General features: G+C 40.5%; 1 protein-coding gene across 1 annotated transcript in view; it reads left to right on the forward strand.

Moving 5' to 3' along the window:
- Window positions 1–13,314, forward strand: part of ctnnd2a (catenin (cadherin-associated protein), delta 2a) — a 244,656-nt gene that overhangs the window by 26,348 nt on the left and 204,994 nt on the right. Inside the window, 1 exon segment of the mRNA XM_035143145.2 lies at window positions 9,575–9,705. Within this exon segment, the coding sequence (XP_034999036.2) occupies window positions 9,577–9,705 (129 nt within the window). The 5' untranslated portion in view covers window positions 9,575–9,576.

Below are 13,314 nucleotides of genomic sequence, written 5' to 3' on the forward strand. Positions count from 1 at the left end.
TCTACCTGTCTTCCCTGGTTTCTCATGCTGGGGTAGAGATCTCTAACTTTGTATGCAGATGGCTTCCCCTGCATGTCTTCAAACCCGGCACCCAATCTAGGTCACCCATCTCAGTGCCTCCCAGCTGCCTGACTGAGCTGTGAGCATATATGGTGGTGTGCCTATGTGTGCTTGTGTGTATCTGTGTGCCGCACTTCAGCGCAACAGGCAAAAACAACAACAACAATAGATAATATATTTGCTTTGGCTCCTTTAAGAGAAACCCGTGAAGTATAACTTTTTGCAATAAAGTACCAAATAATTGGTTTACTTTTGAGTAACAGGGTAGAGTTTATCATAGAAATGCCACAGTTGCAGTAGCTGGGGATATTGACTGAAATAATCAATGATGCTGTCTCTGTTGACTGCTTGCACTGGTGCTTTTGATTGTGAGCAAAACAGGCCTCAGGCATCAGATCCCAGATGCCTGTGACCAGCCTCTGGAATCACTGAGGCCCAGGCACCGTGAGCCCCACCCGCCTCTCGTCTCACACGGTGGTCTTTTAAGGCTTCCTCTAGTGTCACCTGAGCTCGTGCTTATCTCAGTTTGACAGACCACCGGCGCTCATTTTCCAAATTTGCATATGGACGTTGACACTTTTATTCCCTTTAACATATTATGACATTTTATTACATTTTGCACTTTTGATGTTATTTGGAGCCAGAGTCGGCGCAGTATGATCGTCCTGTGGTATCAAGGTCCAGCCAACACACATTTTTCACAAAATGCATTGGCTTCACTTTTGTGGAGCTGTCATGTCGTCCACCCTTTATACAGCCTATGTAATAATCAAATATTTCCCTCTGCCTATTATTATCTGAGGTCTTATTATTCTGTATGAAACTGAAAAGTACTGTTGCAAATAATATTCATGGTGTAAAATAGCTGCCAAACATAAAATTAAAGTTGTTGTATCCCACTTTATTTAGCCTGTTCTGGTTCTTTTCATTTCATAAAAACTCCCCATAAGAGAACACTATCTATTTATAGTTGTGTGTGTCTGCATAATTAAAAATGTTTACTCTCTGCTTGACGCACAGGTGTACATTTTGAGTTGACACGTGGTGTGCATCAGTGTGTGTGCATTTGTCTACACACATGTACCGTGCACCCTCTCCATGAATTATGCATCATTCTGAGTTTAATATTAGATTTAACATGGAGGCAAAATGGAACTATCAATCATCCAAGAAATCATGGTAATAATCATGGAAATTCTGATTAAAGTTCTCTTCATTTCTCACAGCTCTGCCTCCATTCTGTGGGAGATGATTGTTCAAGCTCTTGTGGATGCTTGTCAAGTGCACACAGCTTATGAGCAACACGATATTTAAAACTTTCCATATTTCGGTCTATTTTATCCATTATTTTATATAGACCTCATTTTTTTAAATATAAATAGTAGAACGGGAATAAACAGGTTTGATACGAATCAGATTGTATTTGAAATTCAAATGAAATGAAAAGGTTGATGTGAGTCAGTTTTAATAAATGCTTCATATGCACAGCAATAGATAAACTGAGCTTTGACCTGACGGAATATGACATTAACAGGTGTGTGTGTGTGTGTGTGTGTGTGTGTGTGTGTGTGTGTGTGTGTGTGTGTGTGTGTGTGTGTGTGTGTGTGTGTGTGTGTGTGTGTGTGTGTGTGTGTGTGTGTGTGTGTGTGTGTGTGTGTGTGTGTGTGTGTGATCTTTGAAATATTATGCAGCTCATATAAGGTCAATTTAACCCTGTCAAAGAAAGCAGTTGAAAACTCTCTGAATCCAGTGCAGAAGATATTTTTCTTAGTAAAACTGGTTCACAGGAAAACAAAGTAATCAGCATTGGTAGCATTTCCCACAGAATAAGTTCAATCTATGGCGGCAATGGGGTGCGTGTACATGCACAAGAACATTGCTCTCACATGCAACAGATTCTGAGTGACAGGTACAGAGAAGAAAGAGTGAAAGAGAAGTGAAATGCATGCCACAACTGCAGCTGAATTAACGAGGTCTGACTGTCTATGTGGATGGTAAAAAACATTATGAACAGTAGAGCAGGCAGTGTGCAAGCACATGGTAGAGCAACAGCGTGAGCGAGCACGTGGCAAATAGTGTTACAAACACCAAGTTAGAGATCTCAAATGTTATTAGGAGAAGTGTAACACCGTTTTGGTTCATTATGAAACTGTGAAACCTTAATTGGATTAAGGTGTGTCGCCACAGTCCAGATAATTAATGGGAAACACTGAGGAAGGACTCAAGAACCAGCCTTGAATGGAAACTGGCTCACATCTTTTGGGAAATTTAATTTAGATTTACACTTACTAACGCCTGGAAGTAAAGCTTTGCCTGCCGCACTTCAGTCAACTTTTATGCACATACACAAATATCTAGTGTTTTTATGGCAACAAAAGCTCGTAAACTATTATTGCTGTGCAAGAGAGGAAGTCCAGGAAGGGGGGATACTTGTGTGTGTGTGGCAGGACAGACAACATTTATAGTTTTCTTTATTTTACATTTTGATGCTCATGTTCAGGCTGCCATAAAGAGTGGTTTAATGATAAATCACTTTTTAAGGCAGCCTGTAACTGCCAAAAAATATCCTCTGTTCTCGATTCGTTGCCCCTTTTCTACAAAATCATTGCTACATTTCTGTGTGTTTGCACCAATGGACAACTTATTTTATTCCATCTGGATCTGAACCAGAGCTAAATAATATTATGACACTGTTAAAACTCAACATCTCTTGCCTCAACATTTTAATGCATTTTAATTATGGTAAAATCATTTCAAAGATAGGCCATCAAGTCCATAGGTGGCATCTATGAATGATGCAGATGGAGCATATCATTACAATGAGGATTAAAAGAGTATTGAACTCTGATTATTATCAGATCAAGATGATCGTGTCAAGCATCTGAATGACGGTGATATTCTTTGAGGCCCTGTTTAGAAACGGTGGGTTCATGATGCTTAAATCTGTTGTATCACACTTCACAAAACAGTGTGCTGAGTGGGATTAAACACTGCAAGAGACAGTTTCAATGATTTTATCAAGAAAACCTTAAACTCTTACTTCTGCCGGCCTAGCTTTGCTGTTAAGTGAAATATTATTTTGTGTGTGTGTCTGTGTGTAATTGTGCCCAACGCTTGCGATGTATGGAGGGATTTAGTTCAGTTGTTGATTTAAGTTGCGTCAGTGGTGCTGTGGAAAGACCTGTGTGTTCTTTGGTCAAAAAGGGTATTGTGGGTTGTTTCCTGCTCTGTTGTTTGTAAGGTACATTTGTAGAAAGAGTGGTTTACGTAAAATACTCCTCAAAGTATATGAATGTGACCTGAGTCTCAGTTCGCTTTGCACAGATACAACTGGTAGAAATGGCCTTCAGAGAAGTACTTTTTACTTCTATACTTTGAGTGGATTTTAGAGCCTGAACTTATATACTTTTACTTGAGTAAAGAGGCTGAATCGGTACCTTGACGCGAGTCTTTTTTAACACAAGCGCCTCTGCCCGAGTAAAGACTGTGTGTATTGTTGCCACCTCTGTGTAATTGGCCCTGTGTGCATGCAGGCGGGAGACAAATTTCTGTGAATATGACAGGAATGTTGTATTTTGAGTTGTGCTGAGTGAGTGTTTGCTTGTACTTTGTGTTACATATACAGTTACAGATGCAAAGTCGGGAGTTTAGAGATTGTTCTTCACAGCAGCCATTTTGACATCAAAGGCGAACTCAGGTCTCTTGTATTCAGCCACAGAGCCTTCGTTAATGTGATTAGTAACACCTGTGGTTACCGACTAGTTCATCTCAAAATGGCTGCTGTGAAAAACAACTGTTGGGTGATTTTAATTTCTATCTTCTTCACCAGGTAAGGGCTACTGCCACACCCAGTCATATTTCATGTATTTTGGTTGAATTGTAACATGTTGTATTTATTATTTGAAGGAGCAGGAGTGAAAGTAAGGACATATGGTGGTGGAAATTCAAAGTTAAAGTTGTGGGAAAAAAAGCAGTATTTGCTAACTACTCCTTGATCCATCATGTTGCCCAGTCTGTGTATTCCTTGATAGGGAAAACCACAGGTATCAATAGCATTAGCTCGGGCTCTACAGTCAATGTGACACTGTGCCTGCACCCACAGCTCTAAAACCCTGAAACTGAAAAAGCAAAATGCAATTCAGCCATTATAAATTTGATTACTTACATCTGCACCTCTCCTACTGTGCCATGTCAAAATGTCTTCCATGATAAAAAACACTTGTGTGTTAAGGCAGACCTGCAGGAGGATTCAAATCCCCAAAGGAACCTCCTCCTCTTCAACTCAGGCTGCATGTCAAGGCTTTTTAAATATTTCATCAGTGTCATTTCATGTGAAGGGGAAAAGGCACGCTTTTGATTGTGTTCCTTAGAAGAGGAGCCACCCACTCACACACACACACTGAGGAAAGTAGCTTCCTCAACACGCAATACCTGGGACCTGCCCTAGAAGAAATAAGAATAATCAACCACTAGCCTGACATTTTGAAGTGGTCACTACATTTTTCAGCCGACACTTAAGATTTTAGCATTTGTTCTGTAGTTTTTTGTGAAATAGTACATCATCATTAATGCTTAATCCTTCTGTGGTGTTTATGGCAAGGACGGTAGCAGTTGCTGCAAACTGCTGGCCAGGCAGTCAGACCAATTAAATTTAGAAAAGGAAAGTTCTTCTCTTAGAATCGTGTGTGTGTGTGTGTGTGTGTGTGTGTGTGTGTGTGTGTGTGTGTGTGTGTGTGTGTGTGTGTGTGTGTGTGTGTGTGTGTGTGTGTGTGTGTGTGTGTGTGTGTGTGTGTGTGTGTGTGTGTGTGTCGCACGCACGCTAAAATGTCTATGTAAGGTGTGTTCCGCCTGAGGAGAGCAGGTGTGAAGGCCTGTCCGGTCACGGTGTGAGCATGGGTCAGAGGTGTCCATCCGGCTAAATCCCACTCATGGTGTGAGAAACCCCTGAGGTTGTGCATGTACGAATGTGTGGAGCAAAAGTAGATTTTTCAGTTGTAGGCAGACAGGGACGACTAAGCAGATGCCTACATTTAATATGAACGAATATTTAAAATTTAATGGATGGGATTATTTAATTGGATGGTGAGATTTAAGTGTTTAAATTTACTTACACTACGGTTTGTCTCTCCAACCCCCTTGACCACAATCCCTACATTTAACCAAATCAATAGACTGATTAGATTGTGCATTTGTTTAACTAAAATTAAATTCACAAACAAATAGTCAACATATTTTATTAGGATCTCAGTCGGACGATTTGTCTGAGTATGAAAACCAGAGGAAATGCTTAATCTGACCCCTAACCCCATACCTGTGAGATGAACTGGTGTTCTCTAGCCGAAGGAATTCCATAGAGCTGGAATACATGTTCCACCCGGAGATCTGCAGTTTCGACAGCAAAACGCACAACTATGGGAAATTGATCTGTGGTGATAGAATGACAGTTACCTTGGGATTGAGGCAAGTCTGTAACAAAATACAACGCAATATTAGACTCATATTGGGAATGGGTGGAGATCGTAATAGACCAGTCGCAAGCTTTCCCTCGGGCACAGGCTGAGCAGGCTGCCACCAATGCTCAAATGTCGGTCTCCATCGAAGGCCAACAAACACTCCTCTGAAGCAGGGAGAGAGTGTGATTGTTTCCAGGGTTAGAAAGGAAACAGTTGTGGACCCACATGCAGGACCTGTGAGCAAACAGCACCTGGGACAAAAAGACAGTTAGGTGGAACATTACCATTACAATCGAGTTGATACAGCTGTACATCTGTAGCCAGCTTAGATCTCCCAGATCTCTTCTACTACCAGACAGGAAGAAGGTGTCCTGGGTTTGTACCATTGTACCACCGAGAAAACTTTTTGTTTCATTTAAACTGTCTAGTATGTGTTGAATATCCTTAGCAATTATGGGTTGAGCCTAAATAGCAGACATCTTGTAAACGCTACGTCGTCTGCCATGCTGACAAAAACAGGAGTTTGAAATTGTCATGTCTCCCCCAGGCCTGAGCAAACTGAAGTGACAGGCCATCATACCTTCTCAGTTCAAGAGGAAACCTCACACCCGGATGTGCTACAATTAAATGGGTCCCCCGAGCTACAAAAGCCCCCTCTAAGCTGAGGATCCCATTACATTGTACCCTGCTGCACGTAACACGTCTATTCAATAGCAGCTCAACTGGGCCTGCTGACAATAGCCTTAGAGGAATATTGGGCTGGTGGAGGATTGTGACATTCGATGGTGAATGTTTTGGTACGAGGATTACCTCCGCAGCAGCCAATATACAGTGAGCCAACTTTGCAATTTTCTAAACACAGCACCTGCCTGGACACTAATCACAAAGGGTTTGCGCCCTCTCAATACACGAGCTCTGGGTTCCTCAGAAAACAAATGGTGCACGCTGTACGCAGAGGCCCAAAACTACATTTTAGCTGGGTTTTGGATTAACATTTAGTTTTGCTTTTTCTAATTCAGATGATTGCGTCTTATCAGAATCATTCAATTTTGTTTCATATGCAGAATGCAGTCGTATTTGTTTGCTTTTTATTTGTCAGTTCATTGTTCGTCAAGTATTGTGTCAGACAGCTTTTGGGTAATCTGATGCGCCAGTGCCACTAAACTCAGTTCGTCAATATCAGTAAATGCAAAACAGCAATTTGGAATGCCATAATGAATTTGGATTTTGTCCATATGTTAATAATTCAGACTCAAGCAAAAACGTACCTCCTAACTTGACTTGTTTTATTGAAGAGAAATAGTCAGACCAGATGGTGCAATATGGTTTTTGCTGGAGTTGCTCAGGATCTAAACTCTGGTGACTCATCTCCACTCAGGAGGGGAGATGCCAGACACAGAAGTGGTGTTTGTCAGTGAAAATAACAGTATGCAGGCCATCTTGCGAGCATCTTTTATTTACCAACACCACCCTGTCTTGCCTGCAGTCTGTCTGCTGGCTAGCTGACTGGCTGATAGACTTTACTGGATGTTTGATTTCCAGGCTGTCTGCATCCTTACTGGCTTGTTTACTGTCTGTGTGAGCTGGATGGCTTGCCTGGTGCTAATGGTCCATCACCGTCTGATTAGCTCTCTCAATGACATTAACATAAAAACTGCTTAAATCTGTAAAACACTCAAGACGGTAAGTGCACATACACCAGTGAGTGTATAGACAGTGTGAGATTTGGATCTTTTCATCAAATGTTAATACTGAAGGGCTCAGAATAGGCACATTGTGAAGTAAGAGTCTTCATTATGAAATCCCAGTCTCAATCAGGTCATTATTTTATCTTTTACTGAAGTCGGGTTCATTGTATTGACAAAATCCTGTCCCTTTGTCTGTTTACTAAAACTCACAGACCAATTTCCTGATTCATCTCGCTCCCTGTTTGTTCTTAGACAGGAAAGAGACACATGGTGATTTAAAACTATTCCAATTAATGTTACAGAAGTATTCCTATGCAATTTCACCCACTATTTCTAAATCATTAGAAGCAACTTTTTGTATGACTTCCTAACAATGTGCGGTTTGAAACAGTGAGAGTAAAACAATGCAGGAGAAAAAAAAACACATGGTTTCTCTCTCAACCTTCAGTCACCACAGAACTATGGCTTCAAATTGTAAAAACTATTTTTAACTAACTTGAGTGTGAAGTGGTCTTTCAGTGCAACGGAACTTCCCCTCTTCCTCCAAATTAGTTTCCCTCTTGAACTACGAACAATGACTTTAAAGGCTAATTAGGTTAATGAGGTTTCTGGAACTGTTGTGACCTCAGACCTGCAGTGTCTCTGTCATAATCTACAGGCAGTTCAGAGAGTGACAGAGTGAGTTCAGCCCCATAATAAACTGTAAAAACACATATTTACTGACAGAAACGTCTCAGAGGTTCCAAAAGTGCCTGGAGCTCAGTTGCGGGCTTCATATCTATTTTACCAGTCTGCACAGCAACTAGTATTACCTTTTAGTTATTTGCTGTCGTTATTTTGTGGTGCCTGGTTGTGTGATTGTATTTGTTTTGATTTGAGGTGTTGGTAGTTGGTGTGACATTGACACAGTGATAATCCAGTATATAACCTTGAAAACATCAGTGCCTGCAGTGCATCATATTACAGATGAAGTGCACCAAACAGAAAAGGCCAATCTATCCATGCAGGACTGATTTACATTTTTTATAGTTGATGAGGTGGTTGATGATGAAGGTGGAGACCTCAGACATTACTGAATTATTGTGACTCATCTCTTTGAAATGACCTGTCAATTAGAGACACGCTCCTCAAGTAATTAAAATCTTCATAAGTGAGGCATCACATTTTTAATGAGACTACAAGGGTCCCTATTTGTGAGGTGACATACTGTAATGGCAGTGACAGAGGTGTGATTGTGCATGCGTGTGTGGAAGTGTGTTTCATCAGAATTGTCGACTTAGGGTACACGTGTAAAGCTTTGGTTTCACCTGCAGATTAAATGTAATTTTCTACTCCCTCTCTACTTAGTCAGAACAAAATAGGCCCTATGCTGCTTTATTTGTTTTCTACCATGAAAGTGTGAGAAAATAGCTCCTGCATCAGACTGCTTTGGTAAATTTTTTTGATGAGAAATGATAAGCTGATATCAGCTTTTGTGGTCGTCTGCTCCAATCACAGCTCATTCTCCTGAATACTTAAATAATATCAGTCATTAAATGTACACTTAGCAGTGGTAACGGTTTAGTATGGACTTGTGTGCCTGTTTGAGTCTGCAGCTCAATTGAGGGGCTGCATAACAGGCTGTTTGAGATACGTTTTGTCAATATAATACATTTTTGTGGCGTGTGAATCATGCAAAGCTATTCTAGTGGATTCCCAGAATAAAAATATAGAGCTGCAGATGAGTAAGTTATTCAAAAGAATAAAGTATGACACTGTGGGCCTCCTCAGACCAAAAAGCACCCTCCCTTCACCTTTTATTGCATATGCATGCCAAATGATCAGTTCCTATTTACAATGTAGCCATGATGTAGGTTTGCATGATTGTTGTTACTTTGATTTTTGAAATGCACAGGTATCAAAAAGACATTTCTTTCCAATTCACATCAGATATGACATAATCTTGAAGTGTTATTCACACAGTCTAAAAAATAATGAAAACTGAATCCTGTCTGCGTTCAGATTTACAGATCCTTTTGAAGAATAGAAAACCGGATGCCTGATGACTTTAAAGTACTTTAAGTACTTTGCTTTTAGAATGTGATGATCTTCCAACAAAAGTAATACTGTATTTGAGAAATAGACCATTTAACAGATGCAGTCTTTAAAGAAGTCCTGCTTCTCCTAATCAAAGTGTAATTGATTGGATAGTCTGACGTAGATGCCGGGTGGCAGCATAGGTCTCATCCCTTATACAGGAGATTGCTATACAGCTTTATAAGTGGATCGACATTGATATGACCCATTTGTACCCTACTCTTTTTTTCTGCATAACTGTTGTTTTAAAACTGCTGGCTAGACAATAACTCTTCCTCTTTGTGTGTGTTAAATTAGCAATGCCGGTGCCAGATCAGCCTGCAGAGCAGGAGAAGGGGGCCATGGTTCCCCCTGTGATGCCATCGTCCAACGGCGACAGATCTGAGCCGGAGACGACCTCTTCAATCCTCGCCTCTGTCAAAGAGCAGGTAGGAACTCTCCCATGTACACATGTCAACCCTGTGTGGTGTTTACTTTGTGGAGAAAGGCACAATCTTGCTCTTGGTTGCTTCTCTCTCTCTTGCTCTTCTCATCTTCTCCCCTCTAATAGCACTTGAACAGCTCTGCTGCAGGGGGGGGGGGTCAGGAGGTTGTCACTGTTGTTCAGGGAAAGAGCTGCTGCACTGTTTTAAAGTGTTTAAAAGAAACCAAAGATTGATTGGTGCCAAGGGAATGCAAGAGTGTAATGGATGGAAATGATGGAGATTACAGGGTGAGAGCTGTAGCCAAGAAGGCATAATTGAAACAGTCATTCAAATCAAGGCAATTACTTGATGGGAAGTGTGTGAAGGTAGCTGCAGCCGTGCAGGAGGACAAACAGTGGGACGTGACGCTGCCTCGTTTCATGGTTTACATGAAGAAGGGGAAAGAGGATGTGGAGATGGGAGAGGCAAACGGATGATGCATGTCAGGGGTAGGTGAGGAGGAAGCTGGATGAAAGGCAATAATAATTTTCATGTTTTCCATTGGAAGTTACAGAGATTACATGTTGGACTGAGAGGAGAAGGAAGAGAAAACAGAAAGGAATAGAGACAGAAAAAGGGAATGATGGGAGGAGAAGTGGCTTTGCAGGCCTGATTGAATGTATGTGTGCAAGTGAGAATAGCTTGCAAAATTAAATCACTCAAAGTAGTATACAGTAAAATAATGAATCTCACAGTCAAATGTGCAGCTCTCTGTCCCCCTGAAAAACTCTAAAGCAATACAGAAAAGGTTAATCACGTTGCCTACATACATTGATGCTGAAGCTCTTTATCATTTAATACCATGATGTATATGTCATTTAACCTTATTGAATGAAGGACAAGCGCTGTTGGCAATTTTAGCTTTTTCTTCCCTTGTAAATAGATTTTTTTTTTCTTCCACCAGAGAACCACTCAGTGCTCTCACATTACTGAACCAGTGAAGCAAACTGGGTTTAGTCAGGTCCAAGCACTGGAGCACATTTGTACAGTGGCTGAGATGTCTAACACAAGCGCATTTACTGAAAACACAAATGTGAAAGCCACAACACGAATGCAAAAATGACAACTAACTACAAATGCAACACAACGGAAACACCATCACATCAGAAGTGAGCGACAATGGATGTTGACAATGAAAAGAGCCGAGTTACTTACTGCAGTCCAGTGAGTCGTCTTCTGTGAAAACCTCGTCAAAACAGCCGCAACTTGAAATTTGATACAAACAAACAATTTGAGCTCCCTTGACTGCATAGTAACTCTGCACGTTTCATTGTCAAGATCCGTTGTTGCTTACTGTTGGGGGAGCAAATACAGTACATACATTTCCCAAAAGGAAATTAATCATAGACTACAGCCATTGTTTAAGTCTTCTGCAGAGATCAGCTCTAAAAATCCCTAAAATTACCTTGAAGAAAATGTTCCTATGGCAGTCAGATGGAAACAGGAATGCATTTCCAGTCAGAATTTCAACTCACATGATTTTTATGATACAATAACTTCAAATAGCAGCACAGTGGAAGAAAAAGGCTGCGATGACCGTGGGAATGTATTTTACCCCGTCAGAAAAAAACTGAACTGATTCAGTCAAATCCATGCAGCTTTACTGATGTAACATTAATTCAACATGGTAGGTTTTAAAAAACAACCACCACTGTTTACATTACTCTTTTGCTCTGGGTGTTTTCATCCTTCTCCTTCAGCCTTCAAAATTTTTGCATACTGTTTAAAGAAATGTACTCGACGGTCTGTTCTCCTTTTTTTTTCTCTGAGGCACATTAGGTATCAAGAGGAATAAACCTGAATCTGCTGTTACAGAGCACCTCGTTATCTGGAACTGGGGAAATAAATAAGACATGTTTGCTGACGTATCCTTGAGCACCGGATTTGTCCTCCATGTGCTCCATTGCAGCTTATTTGTGGCCAGTAGTGGAAGACAGTAGCTGCACTGGATAGTTGGCAAATCTGATTGGGTCAACAGTAAATACCTCAAGTTTCAGAAACGCTCATTTGAAATTGACAGGATCAGATTAGATGCTGCAATTTCTCCACAAATAGTATTTCCACCAAAATACATTTATCACATTGATTTTGTTTCTGAAATTTACTCTAAAATCAATAGTTGCAAAGATGAATGCACTTGATATAATCCTTCCTCTGTTTGTGGTCCTACACCACTAGTTGTAGATCAGGTCGTGTGTATATGATACACTTACCTTCAGTAGGTCAGTTTGCACAACACCATCATATTTCATAACATTTATACACCAGACGCCTATTGATGTCTGCAGATAAGGGATGGTGTGGTTTTATGTGATAGCTGAAGTCCACTGTCAGACCTGGCGGTCGTAAAAGGATTTCAAGAATGAAACACAATTACACAGTGGAAGTAGTTTTTGATGTCACTCATGACGGGATGTTTTAAGATTTTGAGATTACTTACTAAATTGCCAGGTTTATTGAGCCAGAACATTTCTTTGAAACAGGATGGATCTTCAGTATTATTAGTCATGTTGGAACTAGGAAATTCCACAGACTCCTTCCCTTAAACCTGCAGGTTTTAAGCCTTTGTGCCAAGGACAGCCAGTGGCCGGAGGCATTATGTTTTTGTGTTGTCCAGACGCCTGTCCGTCCCATTCTTGTGAACATGATATCTCAGGAACCAAATTTGGCACAAATGTTCACTTATACTTACAGATTATGTGATTAGATTTGGGTGGTCAAAGGTCACAAAGGCTCCAAAAATGTTTCATAACGACATTCGTTTTACAAAATATTTACAACCAGACTAGAACACACAAAAAACTACAACTACTCAAACAAGCATGCTGGGCCAGTAAGTGGCAATAAAGTCAACATCAATACTTAAAAACAAGAGAAGACTGTGTGGTCAAAGAAATATTGGAAGGGGTAACCAAATGCAGGTAATATGCTGCAGTGATGCTAAATGTAGCTGCTAACTTGTAATTAGACCTAGCAGTAATCCCCAAACATAGAGAAACTGCTACAAAGCTGCCATTTTTGTTGTTGTTAGTTGCTGGGCATGCTGATTACATAGAGCACAACTTAGCCATGTGCTAAGTTAGCTGTGACGTTATTGTTTACCAAATGCTCAGTTTTAAGTGAAAACACGGATTCAGCAAAATTAGAGTTTTTTGAAAATCGGAACCTTGGAAGGAGTTTGTAAAAATGTCAGTCTTGGTGACACAAAACGTTTCACAAATTTTCCACATTAGCTTGAACAGGGTTTAAAAAGCCTTAAAAGTGTTGTGTTATATTTACTATGCACCGGTGTCAGAAAGCTGGTGTCCCATGTTTGGCTAGCACAGAAGAAATTAATTAACGATGAGGGAAATCTAATTTGATTCATATTTTTAACAATAGGAATAAACCAGGGGGCAAAAACATCTGTCAAACATCCAACAATTACAGTTGTCACAGATGATGAGCAAAAAAGACAGCCTTAAAAATGTCAACTGTCAGAAAAAAAAATGATTCGCAGAGAGCAATCGATTCGCTACAGCAACTCAGTCTGCTGAATAGTGGCCACTGGGAAAGTGAGCTGTCTGCACACGT

This window comes from Hippoglossus stenolepis, chromosome 19 (genome assembly GCF_022539355.2).
Source record: "Hippoglossus stenolepis isolate QCI-W04-F060 chromosome 19, HSTE1.2, whole genome shotgun sequence".
NCBI lineage: Eukaryota > Metazoa > Chordata > Actinopteri > Pleuronectiformes > Pleuronectidae > Hippoglossus > Hippoglossus stenolepis.